The following is a 24860-nucleotide window of genomic DNA, read 5'->3' as shown; positions in this document are numbered from 1 at the left end:
CTCGAATGAATATATGTTTCCTGAATAACTGTTACCAGCTGCATGTAAGAAAATAATCTTAACAAATAATGTGAGTAGTGTTTCCACTCGCTCATTAAATTAACCAGATTATTATTTATTAGCGTGACGTGTAAGATGTTTTTGGTTACTTCGGTTGATCCCTATTTGAAAACTTCTCATGTACTTGTTCTTGTTCCTCCTGGACTCTTCTGTTGTCTACTATGAGGAAGTGGTTACATCTATTTGGGCTTGTCGTGCGAGAATGAAAGTGACTCAAGAATCTATGAGCTTTAAGGTAACTTTTATGGGGTGATCCTTACGGAGTCTTCCTATAATTGTACAAGGTACACAAGTTTGTATATAATTGAAGATTAAATAGACCTTCGAATAAGTGATCCTACTCCAAAGCTACACCCTTAAGAGGAATGGATAGCGAAGCGTAGACCACAAATTCTAAGTCTATAAGATCTTGGTTATATATAAAACTTTTAGGAATATACCTTGCAAAATTATAGACCTATCCGTAAGGGTCTTTTAAGTTCTCACGTAAGTTATTTATATGGACTAAAATACTCCTATAGTATTCTAACTCTTAATGTACTTGTTCTGGTGTTCTCTTGACTGGTGTTCAGGTAAGTTTTAAGACTGTTGCAACACCACATCATTCCTAAACACATGTCGGTCACATCTCGAATGAATATAGTTGATCAGGCTATATTAATCCTAGCTATGATTACATAACTGTTCAGGGTGACGATAGTGCCCAACGCTTAAATACTTTAGTTCTGTTCTCCTCGTGACACTAGTTCTATTATGTACATGTATAAGCAAGTAGGTATATTTTTATAACCTATAGTTATATTCTAAAAATATATCATTATCCAGAGCACTTAAGCCCCATTGTATTTATAGTTGTATATCTTTTATTGGCTGATATACTTAGTTCACTATAAACAATGCTTTGATACCAATCTGTCACACCCCAAACCCGGAACGACGGAATCGTTCGGGGGTGGAGGACGTCATGTTTAGTATCACGAGATATGTATATGGTAAGCAAGTAAAGAACAACCATTTCATTTCGAACGAAAGTGTTTACAATGTGTTTGTTCACAAAACATAGAATTCATAAACAAAAAACAAAACAAGACTTGAAGCTATAATGCTCCGTCTTCTGAATTCCCAGCACGAGCACCTGTCTAATAGTCTCCTGAGAATACAAGTTATTTGAAAGAGTTGATCAGCAATTAAGCTGGTGAGTTCATAAGGTTTTAGTGATGTGAGTAAGTTGTAAGGTGTTGTTGAAAATGTATATGTAAAAATGGTGTAAGTTGTAAGTTCTGTTTTGAGAAGTTCGCCTGTTCCTCTAGAAAATCATATATTTCCTACTTTGATGGAAGTTTAAGTAAAATGACACTACAACCCATTCTATGGGTACTAAGTGGGTACAAGCTATATAAGACTCAGAGTAAACAAACAATCGATTGTGCGCATCTGCCTCAAGCTCACAACCAAACGAGGAACATAAATTAAGGCGGATAGCACACATTCCATTGGTTGTTAGGTCATCGTCATATATAACCCTGGCGTAATCACTTGTTACTCATGGAGTTAATTGTAATGTTTCCTTTATATCTAATGAATAAGTTCTTTAAGTAAACCCTTACTTCTTATAGTAAAATAGTGACCACAGTGACTACTTTTATAATAGCTTAGTTTATACTGCTATATATAATCTAATATCGGATAGAAAGTTAATTGAGCGAATCTGCCCTAAGCCCACAACCAAACAAGGAACAGGAAGTAAGGCGGAAAGCACGCATCCAACTACCTACTGGGTATTAGTTTTATATACAAACATGATGTATACACTAAGGTGTTACAGAGTTACTCACCTAAGGTCTTTTAAATTGTACTGGTTTAATAAAATGGATTAAACCCTTTACTGGGAAGTTTCTAGTTTTGTATACCAAAAGTACTGAAAGTATGTTTTGTACTAGAAAGCTTGTGCTTTGATTCTGTGTCCTATAACCTGACCCATACCTGGTACCCTTATGATGACTTAATGTATACTAAGCATACATATATATATATATATATATATATATATATATATATATATATATATATATATATATATATATATATATAATCGGATAGAAAATAGATTGGGTGAATTCGTTCCAAGCCCACAACCAAACAAGGAACATGAAATGAAGCGGAGAGCACACATCCTATTACCTGTCGGACCCTTTGTTAGGGTTTACGGTCCAAGAACATCTTGGACCGTAAACACTTTTGATCTTGTGTTTCATTGGTGTTTTCTTGATGATTAGAAGTGTAACAAGTCTTATAATACACTAGGGTAGGAGTACTTACTAGGTAGAAGCTTGAAAAGGTGCTAAAAGTCCAAGAACACTAGTGTGTGTTCTTGGTGTTCTTGGTGAAACCTGAAGATCTACACTTTTGGAATGATTTCACGGATGGAAGCATGTAAGATCACTAGATTAGGTAAGATATCAACTTTTTAGGGCTAGAAACACTTACAAAGTTGAAGATCAAGAAGAAAAGTCGGATGATACTTGAGAGGATTTTAGTTTGGATCTTGAAAATGTGCAAAAGTGGTAAATAATGACTAAGTGTCATATTTATACCCCCCTTTAGGGTTTACGGCCGTAAACACCTTTGTTTAGGCCGTAAACTCCAAACTCTTGGAGTTTTAGGACTTTATTGTTGCACAATAAACCCGAGGGCATCCTCTCTCAAGTTATCTCTTGAAGTACTAACTTTAAAACACTCAAACTGATTCCTAAAAGCTTGAAAGTTAGCAAAAACAGTTCTGACTTCTATTGGAGTGAATGGTTGTACAAAATAGAAATTTCAGGTTGTCACAATAAGCCTGGAACTGCTAATTCTTGACTGTTTTAGCCTTGAATTCTTCTTCATATCCAATGTGGTTGAGGAAGGTATGAAACTCTTCAGACGATGGTCCTTGAACCTTAAAACCCTTAGGATTTTCAGGAATCCCAATGGCCTTCAAGAAGGTTTTCTTGTGAATTGGCACAATTCGATCACCAGTAATCCTAATCTCAAGAACTTCGTCTTCGATCTTGATTCTGTCAAAAGCAGTGTGAATAAGACTAAGGGGAATGGGTGGATCAGGGACTTTTGTGAGTGGAACAGAGATAGGATGACGAGATATGAACTCGGTCATAACCTGGATGGACTCATCATAGTCCATGGGATCCAAGGAGAACAGTTGAGTGGTGTCTCTGAGGAATGGACTCATCATAGTCCATGGAATCTCAGACTTGGTGATTTTTGGGGCAGTTTGAGAGGAAGCCATTGTTGCAGGTTATGAGTGCCTGAAGAACAGTTTGTAGAGAGAAAGATATGAAGGTTATGAGTGCGTAAAGTATCAAATGGGTTTTTGGGAGCTTTTTATCGGTTCAACAAAAATAGGTCGGGTTAAGAGGTGTAATGATGATATCCGGATATGGATACGAACCGCATTAAATGTGTTCCACATTTAATATGAGTTGACCTGAAATGTTGAAAGAAAATGATGGCAAGACGTGCAAAATGGAAACCGTCGTTTCATTTGAAAGGATGTTCACTTTATTGAGACCTGTGGAAAAAGTGTGATTTTCTAGGATTAAAGGATAATCATCATTAAAAAAATGTAATTGTTTGATTTATTAAGAAAAACGTTTCAGAGATAATGACGAAAAACCTTTTGAAGTTATTTTTAATAAAATGATCTCGGAGCAAAAAAGTTCCGAGATGAATGAAAAAGTGATCTCGAAGCATGAAAGTTCCAAGGTGAATTTACAAAATGATATCGGAGCCTGAAAGGTCCGAGATAGATGTCATAAGATACTTCAAAGATAAGAATGAAAGCACTTGTACATGATATAGAGTCCGAGATTGCACAAACTGAGGCTGAACATCAGAGGTAAAATGTAAGAAGATCTTAGAGGACATATTTAAACAGATTTTGAGATTCCGATACGTGAAGGAACAGATCACGGACAAAGGTAAGAGTCAAAGACACATTACCGTTTTAGACTTGAATTTCGAGATGAACTTGACAACACACTTTTTGAGCAAGATTCCGAGGTAAGAACAAACAAAATACCAATATGACTATATTTAGTGAGCTGTATAACTTAAACTAGAAGAGGAGGTTAGATGAAAAGACACGTAAAATGATCCTATTTATTCCGAGAGGAAACAATTCCGAGATGAAAAATAATTTTGACTTCGAAATTATTTCACTTACTGATGATATCATCAGAGAGTGCAAGCCTCTTGAAAGAATTAAGCATCAGGCAACATCATACCCATTTTGTTCAGAAAACCATTAAATTTGGTTTTGTCTAATGCCTTAGTAAGGACATAAGCAATTTCATCATCAGATGGAACAAAAATAAGTTCAATGTTTCCTTTTAAGACATGATCTCTAATGAAATGGTACCGTATATCAACATGCTTCGTCATGGAGTGCTGAATTGGATTGTGTGAAATCGCAATGGCACTTTAAGAATCACAATAGAATGAAATTTGTTGGAACCGGTAACCATAATCCAAAAGTTGTGATTTCATCCAAACAACTTGAGAGGTGCAACTAGCAGCAACAATGTATTCCGCTTCGGCTATTGAAAGTGCAATGCAGTTTTGTTTCTTTGATGACCAGCTAACCAATACTCCACCTAAAAATTGATAGCCACCATAGGTGCTTTTTCTATCCAATTGAAGACCACCATAGTTCGAATTGGAATATGCTTGTAGGAGAAAAATCTCATTTGCTGGATACCAGATTCGGAGACTCTTTGTACCCTTGAGGTATCGAAATATTTGTTTAACAACCAAAAGATGAGACATATTTGGATTGACTTGAAATATGGCACACAAGCAAGTTGAGAACATGATGTCCATAAAACTTGTTGTTAGGTATAGTAACGATCCAATCATTCCCATGTACTTTTCATCGACAACAACACCTAATGGGTCCGAGAAGATCTTGTGTCTGAAAACCATGGGTACCTTGGCAGAGGCACAAGTGTCCATTGAATATTTTTGAGAAGCTCGGAAATGTATTTTTACTGATGATTAAAGATTCATCTGGTGGTCTGCTTTACTTGAAGACCGAGGAAGAAACTCAATTCCAGATTCATACTCATTTGGAATCGACTAACCATCAGTTTGGCACAATCAGCAACCATTGATGAATTCGTGGATCCAAAAATGATATCGTCAACATAGATTTGGACAAGCATGACATGTTTTCCATTGGACCTTCAGAAAAAAGTGGGATCGAGGATTCCTCTTTGAAATCCGGAACGAGTGAGAAAGTCGGTGAGAGTCTCATACCAGGCACAAGGAGCTTGTTTGAGCCTATAGACAACGTTTCGGAGTTTGTAGCAATAGTTCGGATACGACAAATTAACAAAATCGGGAGGCTGTCGCAGATATACTTCGGTATCAAGTTCACCATTAAGAAAAGCACTCTTACCGTCCATTTGGTAAACTTTGAAGCTTTTGTGGGCTGCATAGGCAAGAAAGAGTTTGATGGCTTCAAGACGAGCAACATGAGCAAACTTCTCATCGTAGTCGAGTCCTTCGATCTGTGCGAATCCATTGGCCACCAATATTGCTTTGTATCGGATGATAACTCCAGTGTCGTCTAGTTTGTTTCAGAATACCTATCTCGTACCAACGATAGGGTGATTTTGAGGAGGAGGGACGAGATTCCACACTTTTTTTCTATCAAATTCTGCTAGCTCTTCTTGCATGGCTGTAATCCTGTCAGCATGTTCCAATGCTTCGTTAATGTATTTTAGTTCAACCATAGAGATAAATAGTGACATTCACTTTGGATGTTATCAGCAGAGCGAGTTTGTACACCAACATTTTGATTTCTTATAACTTGGTTTGGAGGATGATCCTTGGTCCAGATATGAAGTCTTAGAAGCTCTTCTACAGCAAATGATCCGACATCAACAACGGGGTTACATTGCTCCCCCTGAACAACTTTAGTTTGAGGATAATGCTCCCCCTGAACTTCTGAACCTGAAATATCAACGTCATCTTGGTTGGAAAGCCAAAGAAGTTTGCATCATCTTTATTGTTGATCAGATTTGTATCGAATTCAACAAATTGATCAGCTGCATCTTGAAATCCATCCACATTTGATTCGAGAGAGGGATGCATATTCTCCCCCGCAACTTGTGAAGGTTGAAATGGATCGGAATCAAATGGAGGAGAAGTGGGGGGTGGAGCAGAATCAGTTTGGGAAATTGGAGCAGTGGTTGAGGATGGTCTTGATCGAGATTCCGAATCAAGAGCTATTTTTGTAGGTCCGAACAGGGCTTCAAAGTCAACTTCGTGGATGATCTGGGGGTTCGGCGATTCTGGAGATGGAGCATCGGACTCCATTATGTGGGTTATCAAATGGGTTGGGCCATAATTCCGAACATAATTGTCATCAAAAGTAATGTCGAAGCTTTCTTCAAGAACCCGAGTTCTTCGATTTAGAACTCTATATGCTTTGGATTTGGCGGAGTATCCCAGAAAAATTGCTTCATCGGCTTTTGGTTGGAGTTTGGTAAGTTGATCACGGTTATTCTTGATGAAACACCGACAGCCGAAGACATGCAAAAATGAGATACCTTGCTTTCGACCATTCATGGCTTCATATGGTGTCATGTTGAGTCATCGATTGATGATGCTTCAGTTCTGGGTAAAGCAGACAGTGGATACGCCTTCAGCCCATAAATAAAGCGGTAGAGTTGTAAAATTGAGCATGAATCGGGCGGCTTCAACAAGAGTTATGTTTCGTCTTTGTTGAGGAGTGTAAGGAGCAGAGAAATTGTGGTGGATTCCTTTGTCGGAGAGGAATTTTTCAATGGCAAGATTTGTAAATTTTGAGCCATTATCACTTCTGATTCTTCGAACAGGCAGTTTCACGAGAACTTCAACTCCTTTGATGAAATTAATAAGTTCCGAGGCTGTTTCTGACTTGAGTATGAGGAAGAAAACCCAGGTGAACCTTGTAAAATCATCCACAATAACAAGAATGTATTTCTTGTGATGTAGACTCTCGACTGTGGAGGGTCCACATAGATCTATATGAAGTAGTTCCAATGGTTCCGAAATAGATTTTTCGATGATGATAGGATGACCTTTCTTTGACTTCTTCCCACATTCACAAGCAGCACAGAGATGATCGTTTTCAAACTTGAGGAGTGGCAAACCTCTGACCATTTCTCCGGAAACAAGAACGTTCATGTATCGAAAGTTGAGGTGAGCTAACCTTCGATGCCATAACCAACTTACATCAGGAACAGCTTTGGAAAGAAGGCATAGTTGAGGCTTTCTGATAATCATGTTTATATCTAAGGGGTACATGTTCTTGTTCCGATTGGACTTGATTAAGCATTCTTTTAGATCCTCGTTCATGACATAGCTATGTCGTTTGCAGAACTCAACTCATCTGTTTGGATCTGTGAGTTGAGCAATGCTGATGAGGTTATGCTTTAGGTCAGCTACATAAGCAACATTTGAGACTGAAATTTTCCATTGGTGAGGATGCCATAGCCTCTAATATGAGAGTTGAAGTTGTTGTCGTACGTCACATAGCCAACATTTGGAGCAAGTTTGTGATCTCGCAGGAAAATCCTTCTGCCCCGTCATGTGCATGGAACAAGCACTATCAATATACCATATTGTATCTTGTTCCGAAGCACAGAGTGCCTGAGAAAATTAGTGAAGTTTGGAGTTTTTAGGCGCCGAGTTAGATTTTGGGACTTGGGTACGGGCTTTGGACTTATGTTGTGACTTTTGAGCAACAGATGTCTCAGAGTTGTACCGAGATCCTTTTGGAAAGAAGTAGAAATCCAAAGTCTTTCATTAATCCAAAAGTCATATTCAACAACTTAATGTTTCGGAACAACTTTTCTCGAACCAGCAATCTTTGGAGCTGTAGGAATCATAGTGTTACTAGGAGTTGTAATTTCTTTTTGAACACTTTTAGCTCTCCACTCAAATTTTGTTTTGAAGTATTTGAAAATTTGAGTGACATTGTTTTTTGCAAACCGTTCTTTGTTTATTGCTTTTGATGGTACATTTGGTTTTGAAAGCTGTTGAGATTTAAAAATCGTACCATCAGATTTAGCAATGAACACTGTGGAAACTGTCCGAGAGAAGTTATTGTTAGCAAGATAAGTATCAACAGGCTTTTTCGGAATGGAACTGAAAACTTTGTTTTGAGAAACAGGTTAGGAACATTTGAAGGCCTTTTAAGGATCTTAACAGGCACAAAGATGTTGTGGTTCCTAGTGGATGGGCTCACATTCCGAGATACTTTCTTCTTAGAGTTCTCAATGAATCTGGAATCATGTCTTGACCTAATTTCCTTTTTATGGGCATTTTTGGCTTCTGTCTTAGGATCAACGACATCTTTTCGGTTTAGAGAGGGTTTCTTACGAGATTCAGATGATGACTTCGAAGTTTGGCCGGCTGATGGATTGTTAAACTTAGGCTTGATTGGCACTAAGGTGGTTTTTGAAAATACATGTGAATCTGAAACACATTAGTCAGATGAATGATCACTTACTGTTTCTACATTAACATTATTGTCTAAGGATGCCCAAACGAAATTTGATGTATCTAAGTCTGGTCCAGTAGTGTCCGGAATTATTTCCTCAACAACACAACTGTTAGGGGGATTGTGGTTCGAAATTTGAACTACATGGTGGGTATTGCTAGGAGTGGATTCTGAGGCGTGATTCAGGTCGAGGGGTATCAGAGACAGAAGAGGTGTGGGATCAGGTCTTTTGACAATTATGGGTTGAAACTCAGGAATCAGAGAAGAAAATCGGTTTGAGGTCTCAGGAAGGGGTGACAATGGTGAGACAAGAGTATCCAAATGTTTGTGGTTTGGAATGTCTCCCACAAAAGTTAGATTTTGTAACTCCTTCAAGGGATCGGCAATTGGGTTCATAAACTCGCTTCCGAGACCAGGTGCTTTGGACCAAGGATGACGAAAACTGTGAGTCATCCTCTCATTTGCTTCAAGAATATCTATGGCATTATTCAAAGTATCTATTTTGGCATTGAGACATTTGTTATCATAAATTAAAACATTTCTTTCGGAATAAGTGATTTGTCTTTAAGAATGATACATTCATCTTTTTACATTTCAAGTTCATGCTCTAAAGACTCTTTCTTAAGCTTCTTATCCTCGAAACGTAATCTAAGACGACTCAATTCACTTTCCATCTTCTCACTGGCTTCTATGGCAGACTCATAGGCTTTACAGATGATGTTCATATCTGATTGGATCTGGGTTAGATATGGTTCACAAAGAGATAAATCAAAATTATTATCAGTAATCATAGATTTTACTTGCTGAACGATGCTTCTGTCGGGTAGGTCGTTGGTCGCCATGTACATTAGTTTGGTTCAACATCATCATCATCTCCTTCCGATCTAGATGACCAGTAGCCTTCATCGCATTCAATTGTTTCTCTAGCCATAAGACACATGTTTCTACCGGTGCTCACATCATCTTCATCACCAGATAACCAGTACCCTTCAACATCCCTGATGCTGTGGTGACGAACGCTTTTTCACTTGTGGGAAATTCTTGAGCTCGACGAGCATAGTAAGCAGAATCCTTGATCTTGGGTTTCTGTGTGACTTCATCCATACAGTCTTTGGCGAAGTGATTTCCATGACCACACTTGTGACAAACTACCTTCGGTTTATCTGACTTCAGAATCTCACGAGATTCCGAGGAATGATTTGGTGTTGAAATGTTTAGTTCATAGGCAGGTGGGTTCTCTCAAGGTCTAGGAAATGGTTGTGGATTACTCTGGTGAGGAGCTTGGAAACGGTTGTTATATGGTTTGTGAGTGGGATTCCATGGATGCTTGTATTTCATGGATAGCAAGGCAAATTCTTGCTAAAAGCGAAGTTCATAGTTCATTTCTTCAGAATCGAGGTCTCCATCAAACTGATAGTTGGGGTTTGTAAGAGAAGGTAAGGTTGGTGGAGAGGGTTGAGCGGATGGAATGGAAGGAATAACAGCTTTGAAAGGGTCGGAAACAACAGGGTTCGGAATTTTTGGATCAGAGGAATTGACAAGAGCTAGAGGACCTCCTGAGAGTTCTCTTAGGGTTTGTGCAACATTTGATTCATGACCTTGAAGCTCATTAAACAGCTGGTAGAGCTTCAGCTTCTTCAGAGATCCATTACTCTGAAGATATGGTTCACATTTCCCCATCCCTTTCTGAGAATGTTAATGAACCTGAGGTTGTATTCTAGTGGAGTTCGGACATTCCATGAACAGTCATGTTGTTGACGACGATCTGATACTTATTGGAAGCCGAGGCAACTGATTCATTGGGAGTTGTAGTAAAAGTATCAAACTCGTTGACAACCGAAGTATGACGCTTATCCTTCATGTTTTCTGATCTCTCGAACAGGTCTTGGAGAGTGTCTCAAATCTCTTTAGCAGATTTGCACAACTTAATGTGCTCAAAGAGAGAAAGAGGAACACCGAACACCATCTCGGAAAATGCAATCTGATATGCATGCAATTTTTTGATGTCGTCAGCATTGAGAGGTGCTTGACACTATTCTTCATGGCCCATGAGTGTTGCAGCAGCATCTCTTACATTTCGTCTAACTGGTACATGTGTACCTTCTTTTACGGATCTCCAGATAGCTTCACCTTTTTCCTTACCAAGTAAAAACCTTTCCATTCTGAATTTCCAATGATCATACTCTTCAACAACTAGCAGAGGGGCACGAGAAGGGAAACCCACGCTATTTGCTATTTGCAATGAATATATTTGTTGAGAATTAGGAGCAACCATTGAAGTTAAGATATGAGAGCAGAAGTGGTATATAGAAGAACTTTTATCCTGAAACCAAAAATGATTGAAATACCAAGGTAATTTCAAATCAACTATAATCTGTTCTTATAGATTCAAAGGACAACCACTCAAGCTCTGATACTAATTGTGGGAACAAGAACTGATACGCAAGGACAAGGTTTGAAAACTCAAACCTTGAGATAATCTTTAAGATCAATGTTTGCTCTTAATTAATGGTTTTGGTCAAGTCTGGTAATACCGTTCGAGACTTGAAGTAAATATTCAACAAAGTACGTCAACTATTAAATTAAGAAACTATGAGTATAATCAATGTAAAGACAATAAATGAACAAGAGGAATGTTAAGAAAGATATTGACTTGAGAGAAAAGTGGAAGAGAGTTAAGAAGAATATTTGCTATCTTTGGAGTAACAGTCCGTGATATTCTTGTCATTCAAAACACTCCTTAAATAGGCTAAGGAGGTACATCATACAAACTTTTGATACTTTCCTAGGACTGGTTACTAATCACCTACTGACAACTGATTACATAAAAGTTACAAAAAGATAAGTCCTATGAAACGTTACATCATGAAGAAGACAAGAAACATTAATTGATTAAACAGACTGTCAGTCTCGGATCTTCTAGGCATCTTAGAATGATCTCCATTTTGGACTCCATCTTCACTTCGGACTTCAGTACATCTCGGACTTCAGTGTATCTCGGACTTTGGTTGACTTCGGATCTTCAATACTTGAGATTGCTAGAGGTTCACTTTTCAGGTTCCAACACGGAACCCGAACCACAACCAGAACCACCTCCCGCAGTGCTCATCCCCAAACTGAAATACAACATGCCAAAGATCAAAACATGCTTAAGAATCCTCATCCCAAAAGCTTCTTAGATTCTCCAGGACTCTTACCAATTTGAGTATGGATCTAGTTCTTTCAGTAGTACGGGCCCAATACTACCTTCCAAACCTATCCATACTTTCCTCAACAATCATCTCGAATCCTCTAAGTCACTTCCTCAAACCAATGTACCAAAACTAACTAAACCGCACCACTAATCCCACTGAAGCATATCCTAGGCTCTCCTAGGTTCCTGACTTCACCCAACCCTCAGCTGCTGAAGGACTCCCACCAATGTCAACTAGCTTCCTCATGAATATAGTCACATGAAAAAGGGTTCAGATAATCCTTCGAGTAAAAGACTCAACCCTAGAATGGTTGGACTCAAACAAGATATGCGTAATAGCGTCAAATCCATCACTTTGACATTATTTAACCTGTGCCACATGTGACTTAGCATATTCACTTAGCAATCAATTCACATCACTAAGAGTCCCAAAAAGCACTAAGCAAGCAGCATTCAGACAACGGAAAAATCTAACCAGCATACACTAACCAAGCCATTTTATCCGCTCATCTGGAATCCATACTAGCATGCCAATTCTAAGGCTCATACAATCAGGCATAAAAAAGACATCTCTCTAATCATCTAATATTGAGCAGATCCTTAGCCCTAATCTAGCATGCAATTATCATAATCATTGTATATATCATAATAAACATGTATTGGTATTCATGGAACCACTTACTTGAGCTCAGCCGATTTCACGCATCACACCCCTTTCTTTGATTAGAAATTTACTTTTTATTGAAATGGTTATTTTATAAAAAATTTTACCAACCCTCAGTTTGAGTCTAGGCACACTCTAGAGTATACTCGAATCCGTCTTGTAACATCCCGAAAATCATGGGTAAAAATTTCATTTTTAACATGGGTAAAAATTTCACCAACCCTCAGTTTCACCAACTTGTAACATCCCGAAAATCATGGGTAAAAATTTCATTTTTAATATAACCCAAAACGCAGATGTGGCTTGATCCAAACATTTAAAAGCATTTCTAAATAAAAAATTTATCAGAGTTAAATCCCAAAATCACATATTACGGAAAAACATGGGTGTATGCGTTGCGATCAAGTCGTGCCCTTCCCTTACGAACCGGAAGTACCTGAAACCATAAACCACAAACTGTATGCACAAAGCTTAGTCAGTTCCCAAATGCCGCGTACCAAAACATACCATACGAGCCATACATATTATACATATCCAATCAATCAATAAAAGTGCTATGTGCCAACCATAGTCTTGCCATTATGCCATGAGCCGCCTCGTGGTCTTCCTTGCCAGGCCGGGGGCCAAAACCCTAGGTCTTACAGACAAGTGCCAGGAGCCACCTCCTGGTGTTCCATGAAAGCATCACAAAGACAACTAGCATACAATCTATAACTACTTAACTAATAATTGCCAGAGCTTAGACTCCGGTCTTGCATATAGATTTCCAGGAGCCGCCTCCTGGTCTTTCATACAAAGTGCCAAGGGATTACCCCCAGGTATTCCTATGATACATAAACCAAATAGGCCGGCATTGGTGCCTTCGACCTATAGAACAGTGAGGAGACTCACCTCGAATGTTGAAGCTCACTACAAGAAATCTCTAACTGCTGCCCTGATGACACCCCAAGCTATCAATACCAAAATATCATCCAATTAGCAATTGGGTTCCAAACTATGATCCATAATTCATAAAAAATTACCATTTTTCCCCCCGACCCACCATGAACCAAAACTGAGGCCCAAGCCCAAAACCAAAAAGGCCCCAAAACTACAAGATCCATAAAGGCCCACCAATGGCCTAATTTTCCAAATTAGGATCAACCCCACATGGGCCTTATCTTAAAAACCAAAGCTTCTATTCGTCCTACAATAAATCTCAGATGGCCCAAAGGCCCAAACAGCAAGTCCAATAAAGTGGCCAAAAGGTGTGAAGCCCAAAATCATACCAAGCCCAACTCCACAACGAATGTGGGGCATACGCTCAGCTACAATGGGCGTACTCGAGGAAATCTAGCTCGCGACCAAAAGAAGGTAAGGTGAGCGAACCATAAGTTACGTGGGGCGTAACCGAAACTTCTCCAAAACTCAAAATACGTCTTAATTCGTTAAGTCCTTGCATCAAAACCTTAAATGACCTTCCAACTAAGCTCTTAATGCATAAAGTCGTCACCTTTATGCATTTACATGACTCAATGGGACCCAACAACCAACTTAGTCCATTAAGACCCAACAAAATCCAACTAGAACATGCATGGACCATTTCTAACCATCAAGCAAGCATTTTTATGAGCTAGAAACATCAGAAAAGGCAAGATCTATCACTCCAAGCTCCTAGAGCGGCTCAAACTCACAAGGAGAGCTTATTACACCATAAAAACCCTTAATCTTGCCCTAAACTCACACTAGCACAATAGGAAGTCAAGATGAGAACTTTATACCTCGAATGAGCTGGAAATGAAGCTAAGAGTATGGATCTAAACGTCCTCCTTTGAACCACAAGCTAGCACCAAACACCCTCTTCTTGGAAATGAGCAAGAACACACCAAAAAGCACACTTAGATCTCTCAAACACTCAAAATGGGATTAGGGTTTCCAAATGAAGCTAGAATGTAATGAAGGCTGAGAATGAAAGAGCCTTAAGCTCATAAAGATGCTAAAATAGTGTCCAAACCCTAAAAATTAAGGTTTGGCACTCTGACCATTACGTTGGGCGTACTCACCCAGGCACGTGCCTTCTGCCATGCACGCATGGGACTGAAACGAAATCTTTTTCCAATAAGGGTTATTTCTTCTAAAATCTTCAAAATGCCATAACTTCCTCATCTTAGGTCCGTTTCCAACGAACCTTATATCCACGGAAAGGTGGCGAGAAGCCCTACGCTTCTAACAGCACACCCAAGCCTTAAAATGTGACATGCCCAAATTTCTCGGCCAGAAAAGACGATTTAGTTTATGCTTTTTAAAATAAAATCAGAGTAATCTTTCAAAAGATGTTGCAGAATTTGTCCCCAAAACAAAATATGATAAAAAAAATTTATCAAAGCATTTCTTAAAGAAATAAATTTTCATTGTATCATAAAACCTCGGGATGTCATGTTTCGATGCAGATCAAAAGCATAAACAGTATATTATAAGCCTTACAACATTTATTTACATCTACTGGCCTATAATCCAAAATCTCTCGTTAAGTCTTTCAACTATGCTCTTGCCACTACCTGTAATACAAGAAACTAAGTGAGTCAGGCTTGGGAGCCTGGTGAGCATATAGGGTTTTCAACCCACAATAAATAAATTTATTATGCTTAAACATCAAACAATCAACCTAATTACCCAACCCCATTATCTTATTTATTTCTTAAGGATTTACCCTAAGAATCATCTATCACTCATTCCTAAGGATTCATCCTAAGGAATAGGCACAGAGTCACATCGTCACCAGGGTTTATACAACATGCACTAAGTCCATAGCTGCCAAGGCAACCAAAAGAATAGGCACGAAGTCACATCGTCGCCCGGGTTTATACAACAGGCACTAAGTCCATAGCTGGCAAGGTAATCAAAGGGCTAGGGACGAAGTTACATCATCGCCAGGGTTTATACAACAAGCACTAAGTCCATAGCTGCCAGGGTAACCAAAAGAATAGGCACGCTGTAACATCGTCGCCCGGGCTTATACAACAGGCACTAAGTCCATAGCTGCGAAGGTACTAAATCCATAGCTACCAGTGTTCATCTATACGGTACTAAATTCATAGCTACCAACGTACACCTATACCGTCTTTCATCCCTCATTTTTTCATCTACCCATGTTTTACCCAACATTTTTTAGATATAAAATACATATATAGTTTAAATCATTTAAAACCTGTATAAATCATTCATTCAACATCCATCTCAAATACACAAACAATATATATTCACGTAGCACGTATTTTATATAAAATACTTCATATCTATGTGTAAGATGAAAGTGACTATACACTCACATGATAAGACGACGATTGGACAACACTTCGTCCCTTAAAACAATATTCTTCGATAAACCATGATGTTTTCTCAAAAATCGGGCTTCTCGCGGGTAGAGTTTCGGCTCGATAACTCTTTTTCTCGGGATCTTCGGGGCTCATAGCTTTCTTCGGATGTTCAATATGTAACCGGGGCGTCGGGGCAGTGTAGAGGGGCATAAAGATGAAAAAAAAATAGGAGAGAGATTAGAAAATGGCAACGAAATCCGGAGAGCTTCGATTCCTATTTATAGGCTGAAAATCCACATTCACGTCGTGAACCAGGTAGATTCACATCGTGAGTTTGATCCTGCTCATCTCCTAGGCTTGCCGTGTGTCTTATAGGCTCGAAAGGTGTTGTTCACTGAGTTCACGTCGTGAACACTGTGTTCACGTCGTGAACGCAGTCAGGTCTCGAAGTTTGTGCTCCGAACTTCAGAAATTCATATCTTTCGCATATGAACTCCGTTTTTGACGTTCTTTATATCCACACGTAGGTGAAATTATGCTTTACAACTTTCGTTTAGACTCCGTCGGCTAATTTTGACTTTATTTTTCATATTATATTTTTAACAGGCCGGGACAGGAAAAGTCCGTTAAAAATTCATAACTTCTTCATCCGACTTCTGTTTTCGTTTGTCTTTTTACCGTTGCACTAATATCGACGAGATCTTCGATTCTCGTTTAGATTGTTTCGGCTAAAAATCACTCGATCTAAATTTCGAGTTTTGGGCTGCATACTGCTTTGTCGAAGCTTAGAAAAATCATAACTTCCTCATACGAAGTAAGATTTGGGCGTTCTTTTACGCACGCTCTCGGTTTAACGTATTCTACGACTTTCGTTTAGATTCCTAATGCCAAATATTGCTCTATCGTAAATTCACTATTTACGTCGCGCTGTTTCGTGCCGGTTCTGTCGCGAAACTTCGACGGGTCATAACTTCTTCGTTATAAATCGGATTTCAGCGTTCTTTATACGTACGGAATCCTTGTAACATATACTAAAAATTAGTTAAGATTACTCATTCTAAATAATTTTCCATCAAAAAGTCATTTTCGACGCTTATTGTCTCTAAATTTACTAGTCCGGATCTACGGGTGTTACATAAAACCTTTCAAACAAAACCCAAAATCCATAAAAGACCGAATTATCAAATTACGATTATACCCTTGGCCTCCAATGACACTATCGAACACTTGGATCACTCCAACCACGACGCCCACACCTGAAAAGGGCCAAATCCTTTCTTTCCCAAGGCCCTAAGCCTTATGACCACAGATGACTGGGCCGCAGCCCGGAATAATGAAGCAAATCCCAAACCGAGTGTTATAGTGCCCAATCTTCACAAAAATCCTATGGTGAGACACATTTAGTTGTGGTTCAATTGATTTTGGGCATTCTTGAAAATTCCCAAATGTCAAAACTATTAAAAGAAGCCGGAGTTGGTGCATCGAGGGTGGAAAAGTGAGGTAGAAAAGGTTTGGTTAAAGAATGGAAGAAGATGGATAGTGCTCCATGGGATACTAATTTCCATGCTCTTAAGATGTATTGTCGTGATCTTGTATAGCAAGCTAGGAAGCTTGAACCCGTAATTGCGCGAGATGAGGAAATTTTGAGAGTGATTAGGATTTTATCAAGAAGAACGGATAGCAGTCATTTTTCTTATTAGTGAACCTGGTGTAGGAAAAACTAAAGTCGTTGAAGGATTAGCTCAAAGGATTCAAAGATGAGATGTCTCGAGTTGGCGGCAGGTGGTGGTGGTTGTCGAGTAGAGTGAAGAGGAGGAGGTGCTAGAGGGTGGGGTTGGGGTAGTGAAGTATTTTTCTATTTTTTATTATTAATAAAATCTATAAACGTAAAGAATGGTCACTGCTATATGGAAAGAGCGCTTTTACCCTCGAATGTTAGGATTTAACAGAAAAAAACTAATGAAGTTAACGAAAAGTACCAACCATTAAAATTTTTTAAACCATAGGGACTAACGTTGATGACCTAAAAAGTTAAGGACTGAACTCGATATTTTTGGAAACCATAGGTACCATTTTTGAAGATTTGTCTTTTAAAAATTTAGTCTTTATTTTTGGACATTACAATGGAAGCATGATTTTTCCTTATAATTCTATGCATAAAGGACTTGTAGATTGTGATAAATACTAAATTTTGGTGTATGTTGCCTTTTAATGCTTGTACTATGTAATCTTTTGCTAACAACTTGTTAGTTCTTTAATGCAATTGTCGTTATTTCCTTCGATATACTTATAAGTTAAGTTAGCATTGGTTTTGTTAGTTATAACTAGTATTATCGAGATACAATTTACTACTCTCAATATTATGATTTAGATTCACAATAAATATTTTTTATATATTAGAAAATACTTGTGTAATTTGGTTATGAAAAAAAGACATACATATCATACAATATAGAGATGTAATAAAACACATAAAAAACAATCATAAAATGTACTTCATTCACATTTCTAATGACACTAAATTTTTGTAGTTATATTTTGTTTTTATTTTCTTATATTTTAATTAAAATCTACCACACACAACAACATCTCTTTTTAACATCTTTAGGATTGCTGTGATCAAGAACACAACGCGAGATAAAGGTACCACAATATTCCGAACAATTATAAGAGCTTATACAATTTGGATATGAGCATATGGGAGGAAAGGTTATATAGTTACAACGGTCGACGTTGCAATTCCGTTGTGGCTTTAATTGAGTAATGATAGGAGCGAGATCGATTTGTCCTCCGATTCCTATAATAAAAAAAATACATGTTATTAAAACAAGAAAATGTATGTATCAATTGTAAATGGTTTTTAAAACATGAGTAATGCATTGGAGTTTATAAAATCAACCAGCATTAAAGTCAAAATCCAATGTATGTCAGTTGGATGTAATTTATATTATATGTCAACAAGTCTTCTACCTGGTTCAATCATGCATCATGGTTGATGGATCCTTCCAAGAAAATTCAACGTTTAACAAGAATAAAAAACATGCAAAATAATCATAGGGGCATTGAGGAAGAACAATCATGCATCATGGTTGATGGATACTTCCTAAATTTTTCTAGGGCTCAATTTTTTTATTATATATATATATATATATATATATATATATATATATATATATATATATATATATATATATAATTATAAGGTTTTGTTTTCTGGTTCGTCCTCGACATTTGAGAATATTTAAATCTTCAGAATCGTCCTGTCAACAATAAATATAAAATCAACACAATTTACATTTATAACATCCAACAAGTACCAAAACTATTCAAACATATTTTTAGTTATAGCATTTTTTTTTCTTTTTTAATTTTTGCTATTTATACGTGTAATATATATTCTAGCTAATCCTTTGTAGAACCGCAATGTAGATTAGTAATTTCGTTATTTTTTTAATTAGAATTCTACATGTAATATAAATAATATTTAACTGAACATACAAGTCCCTTTATAAACGTATCTACTGATATAGAAGTAATTCGTTATTTCGTGGCTTTCTATATTATAATTTTTCTTTTTCTACATATATGAATGTTGAATTAGAATCTATATATCAATAAAGATAGTGAAACATACAAAAAACTGAGAAAAACACACCATGACATTCATTAAAAACACCATCACCAAAAAATAATTTTTAGTTAAAATTTAAAATATAAAATGACGATTTTTGTGCTTGTTTAAAAATATATAATGATAACCTATGAATAATGATCACAGATTACATCCTTAAGTTGTAAATATGAAACTGAGCGTACAAAAATAAAAAATAAAAAATTAAGAATGTTACCTAAAAGAATCAAACCAAAGTAAGAAATGATGACAATTACACATTTATATCTTATTTTTACAAGATTAGTTGGGATGCAAATCTCCATCACAATTTATCATTAGATATGTAGCTATGGATTGCTAAGGAATTCACTTGGCATATATAATGAAAACATATATCATATGCATAGAGAAGTCAATAGATTTTACAAACCTGTATTGATTAGCATTGCAACTAATATAGTACATGTCAATGCGATTCCTTTCTCCATCTGTAAAATTGTACTCACAACTTTTCACACCTATGAATACCTGAAAATTGAAATCCCATTTGACAAACTATATATATATATATATATATATATATATATATATATATATATATACTCAAATTATAATTACATTAATGATAACGGTTACGAATTTAACGATACACACAGACAGACATGTATATATATATATATATATATATATATATATATATATATATATATATATATATATACACACACACGGTACGATTCCTGTGAGGATTCGTTTTAAAATGTGGACTCGTGAGGATACCTTAAAAAAATTGAAAACAAATCTATAAAAAATACAAATCATAAAAATCGAGCATAGTACAATATCCGGAAGATAAAAAAATTGAAATTTTTTTTGCATCATTAAAATTGAATCATGGATCATAAAAGTTGAATCATGGATCATAAAAATGATCAATACTTCAATTTTAATGATCCAATTTTTTTTTCCAATTTTTTTTCTCTCTGATGTAGTACTATGCTCGATTTTATGAATTGTATTTTTTTAGATTTTTTTAATGTGTCCTTACGAGTCTTCGCTTTAAAAAGAGTCCTCACCCTATCCTGTTTCTATATATATATGTGGGTGTTTGTGTTTATGTGTGTCTAACGTTAAATTCGTAACGGTTATCATTAATGTGAGTATAGTCTGACAACATATATGAGATTTTATCAAGACAAAACTGCAAAATTGGTTCATGTGGTATGAATTTTTTAAGGAAAAAATATCCAAACACCTAAACTTTGGATTGGTAGTCTTTTTGAGTATATTTGCTTGCGGTTTTGTTGCTTTCTCCCTCCATCGTAGACCCCCCATCTCTATATCCTTTATGCTTCATTTTCTTCCTATTTCCTCTTCTATTTCACTAAACTCTGCTGAAAATTATAACACATCACACATAAATACAGACACACACAAACACACACACACACACACATACACATATATATATATAGATATATATATATATATATATATATATATATATATATATATATATATATATATACACTGTCACAACCCAAAACCGGAACGGCGGAATCGTTCGGGGGTGGAGGACTTCATGTATAGTATCACAACAATGCAAAGTAGTAAACAAGCAACAACATCATCCATTGCATTAATAATATAATTTTAATACAAGTGTGTTCTGTCAAGTTAATAGACACCAAAAATATGAATCAAAATAAAAGATGAGTCTTGAACGAGCTCCATCTTTTCAAAACCTGGCACCGGTACATGTCTACTGGTGACCTGAGAATACAAGTTATTTTGAAAGAGTTTATCAGCTTTAAAGCTGGTGAGATCAAAAGTATTTTAGTGTCATTGTTTGTATGAAAGTGTTTGTAAGTATGTGATGTGTAAGTTTGTAAAAGTTTATAAATGTTTGTAATTGTTTGAACTCTCCTAGAAAACTCTATGTTTTCTACTAAAAGTAGCCTTCTACCAAGGCATCAAATGTTTGTATGTAAGTCTCTTGTAAGAGTATGTATTTTCCCAAATCTGACTATCATTAACCAAAAATATAGTTTTTACATTACTGTTCATTGTGTGAAGATCACAAGGTGAATGCAATGGGGAAATAAAATAGTACTCTAGTGTTGTATTAAGTAACTACTGCTGTACTAACTACCTTAAATCAATTGATATTTAAAGTACCATGTGATATGCATGTACCATATTACCGACTAAAAACACGCCGATGAAAGACGTCGGAAGGAATGACGTTTGGCACCCGTAGACTTGCAAGTCCCACTGTAGCGAGCAGCAAGGTGTAGGATAGTCAATCCAATATAGATCTATACACAAACTCAACACTCTCCACTTAAGGAGATTCTGGATACAAAACAAGCCATGACAGGTGATGCCATGCCCCGTTACGTGGCTCACATAACTGTAGTAGTGTTCTTGTATATGTATTGTGTGTACTAGCTGTATTGTATGTTCTCTCTCTGTCTAGTATGTATGTATGTTCTCTCTGTTTCTCATAATAGTATGTTCTCTTGTATAATGTACAGTATGTACTAGCTGTATTGTATGTGTTGGATTAATGTCTAAGTCCATAACTATAATTGGTAAGAATTGACCCGACCCGGCATGGTCCATTTGGGTTGCATGGCATCATGCATTTGGATAGACTATAATGAGAGAAATAACACTTAAGGTTGGTTAATATATTATAAGTTCTAATATATTAATAAGGTTATTTAATTAGTATTGATCAAGAATTAATTTGGAATTAATTAAGTGATCAAAAGGAGACTAATTAAATATATGGGTTGATTGTGTAAATCATTCATTCTTATATATGTGGGCTTGTGATCCAAGATTCCTTATGTTGGACTAAGTCCATGGGGTGACCCATGGATACTCCATGGAGGTTAAAATCCATGGAGCATAAGGAATGGGTAAAGTTATGAGTTACATGGTGTAACCCTAATAGCCACCATATAAAAGAATCCCATGGCTCAAGAAATCGTGCACTAATGTGTGAATATGAGGGCTAGACGATTTCAAGGAGTGTTCCATTTCTCTCAAGTCATTCCATGTGCATTTGGTGTTGTGTGAACCATTTGAGGTGTCACACTTGGGGCACTAGACACTCAAGCTTCATGAAGACAAGCTACATCAAACAAAGGTATGTATTCTATCCATTTGATTACCCAAGTATCAAGTATTGTATGCTAGATAGGGTAATACCTTGGAAAGTTCATAATTGCATGTATAATAGAGAAAACATAGATCCAAGGTATTTAGGGTTGAATGTACACTTAGGAGTGTTAGAATGATCAAAACCCATCAGTGGTATCAGAGCCAAGGCTTGTTTTCTTGTTATACTTGCAAAATTAGCTGAAAAATCGAATTGTATTAGTTTAAAAGTTATGCTAATTACTTGAAAAAAAAATTGATGTGAATTATCTTTGTTCATATGAGTTTATTAGATTAATAGAAAAGTTAATTGATTATGTGTTTTCAATCCATTTTAATCTAAGAGTTGATTCTAAAGTGTGTTTTTGTAACTTGTCCTCAAGTTATATGAAAAGTCACATTTAAGTTTCATAAAACTCATAAAAAGTTGGCAATGGTTACAAAAGTGAAGAGTCTTGTCCTCATTAAATGGTTTTATGACTCCATAACTTGTCCTCAAGTTATAGAGGTTCAAGAGTCACTTCATTAAATGATAAAATGTGTAACCTTAATTAGTTCCATAAGTTACAAAAATAAAGAAAAGTTACATTCTTTTATTAGTTTAAAGTCTTCCATAACTTGTCCTCAAGTTATGGAACTTGAAGAGTTTTTTTTAATTAAAACTACTTTAAACACATAAGTTATGGAATTAATTAGTTTTGAATATTTTCAAAACTTGCCCTCAAGTTTTGGAATGTGTAAAGTTTTCCCCATGAATACTTTAATTCCAAGTTAGCCCTTAGAATTTTAAAAGTTAAAATTCAACCCTTATACTTTATAGTATTATAAGTTAATAATAAATATATGTATAAGAGCAAGTCAGTCTTACCGTTAGTAGGCCTCATTCACGAAGCCGGTCTATAAGGGGGGTATAAGGTTGCTGCCTATAAAATGGCAGTTTAATGGGTGTCCACTCTCACCCACCGCTTCCTTGACTGGTGGAGGGTCGTTAGCCGAACGGGTAGGACAAGGACTATAATTCTCCCTTCATTAAAAGTATTAATGATAAATGCTAAGTAACTAAACACTTATAAATTCCCAATCTTAGTTACTTAGGAAAATGTGAATAAGGTGCTAATCCATGAAATTACACTTTGCACTTTGATTAAACCGTTAGTGGAGCGTGTGTGGTTAACCGGCACACTAACCTGGATTTAACAAAGTAGGCAAAGGGTAACTTAATATTTATCATAGTATCGGTGGAGCTCGTGTGGTTAACCGGCATATCGATTGAGGGGTAAATATTAAGGGTACCAAGTATATTTGCATGGTTACTTCACACCTTGTTTTGTGATCCTCGGCATCCCAGTCACAAAACCTAAAGGGCACACTCGAGATTGAAACATGCCATTGAAAAGTTCAATGAATCTCAAAAGATCTAGGAGTTTCAAATCCAATTAAAAACCTAATTACATTATTTTGTTTTTCATGGTGGAAATTGGTAAATCGTCATTTACCTACCTTCAACTATTTTATAACTCGGATTACGGCATCCCTCTTCCAGTTATTAATAGGTTGTTGGATCCTAGCCTTAATATTTCATATTGGGTGTTATATTAAGGACTTTAGATCAACTATCTTGAATATCTCCCAAAAGATGTCTAGTTCAGACATCTATGATCTTCCCAAATCTCTTGGAACTTTACTTCCTCCACCTCCTCCAATTATTCTCCCTAACCCACAAGTTCAAGGTCACTCAAGCCCTAATGGCAAGCAAGGTCTATGTGTGATCACATCTTAGAGATGAAGTCACATATTGACAAGCTGGGAGAGTTGGGTGTCAAAGTCTTGAGAAAGTTGGATGTTCAATCACTTTCTAAGTCACATAGTGAGTTCCTTTGGGACTACTATGAAACAGACTATGACATGAACCTTAATGATCATATCTATTTGCTTGGTGCTGCTGAATCAGCAATGATTTGGAACGATAGTAAAGAGAATTTGATTAGAAGATCAACTTCCCGAAAACTTTATGGACAGTGACAATGGTGACACTAGAAATCCAGAAAAAGCATTCTCTTCCCAATGGAAAGGGATTGGCCATAGTCAACCCGGTTGACCAAATGGTAAAGAGAAAGGCTAAGTGTGAGATAGTCCCATTACCAAAGGGTCCATATGTTTATTTTTCCAAAGGAAGGGGCGTTGATTGCAAAGCTGCCAAATTTACCTAAGGATGTTAAAGTCAATAAGTTTGACTCTACATTAGGTAGAGCCCATTATCTAACTCTGTTAAGTTCTATTCTGAGATCCTCATTACATGATGTGACTGGGTCACATGT

The 24860-nt window shown here is 36.7% G+C and overlaps 1 protein-coding gene across 1 annotated transcript; it reads right to left on the bottom strand.

Annotated features, from left to right (window-relative positions):
- Window positions 1–4539: 4539 nt before the first annotated feature.
- LOC145111831 (secreted RxLR effector protein 161-like) lies at window positions 4540–5070 on the bottom strand. Its single transcript, XM_079048076.1, has one exon. The coding sequence runs from the start codon at window positions 5068–5070 to the stop codon at window positions 4540–4542; it is 531 nt and encodes a 176-aa protein (XP_078904202.1).
- Window positions 5071–24860: the final 19790 nt, after the last annotated feature.

The sequence above is a fragment of the Lactuca virosa genome, chromosome 5 (assembly GCF_052849685.1).
Source record: "Lactuca virosa cultivar CGN04683 chromosome 5, Lactuca_virosa_CGN04683_v6, whole genome shotgun sequence".
Classification (NCBI taxonomy): Eukaryota; Viridiplantae; Streptophyta; class Magnoliopsida; order Asterales; family Asteraceae; genus Lactuca; species Lactuca virosa.
Note: the sequence above shows the minus strand (reverse complement) of the source record. Positions and strands in the feature narration are given on the sequence as shown.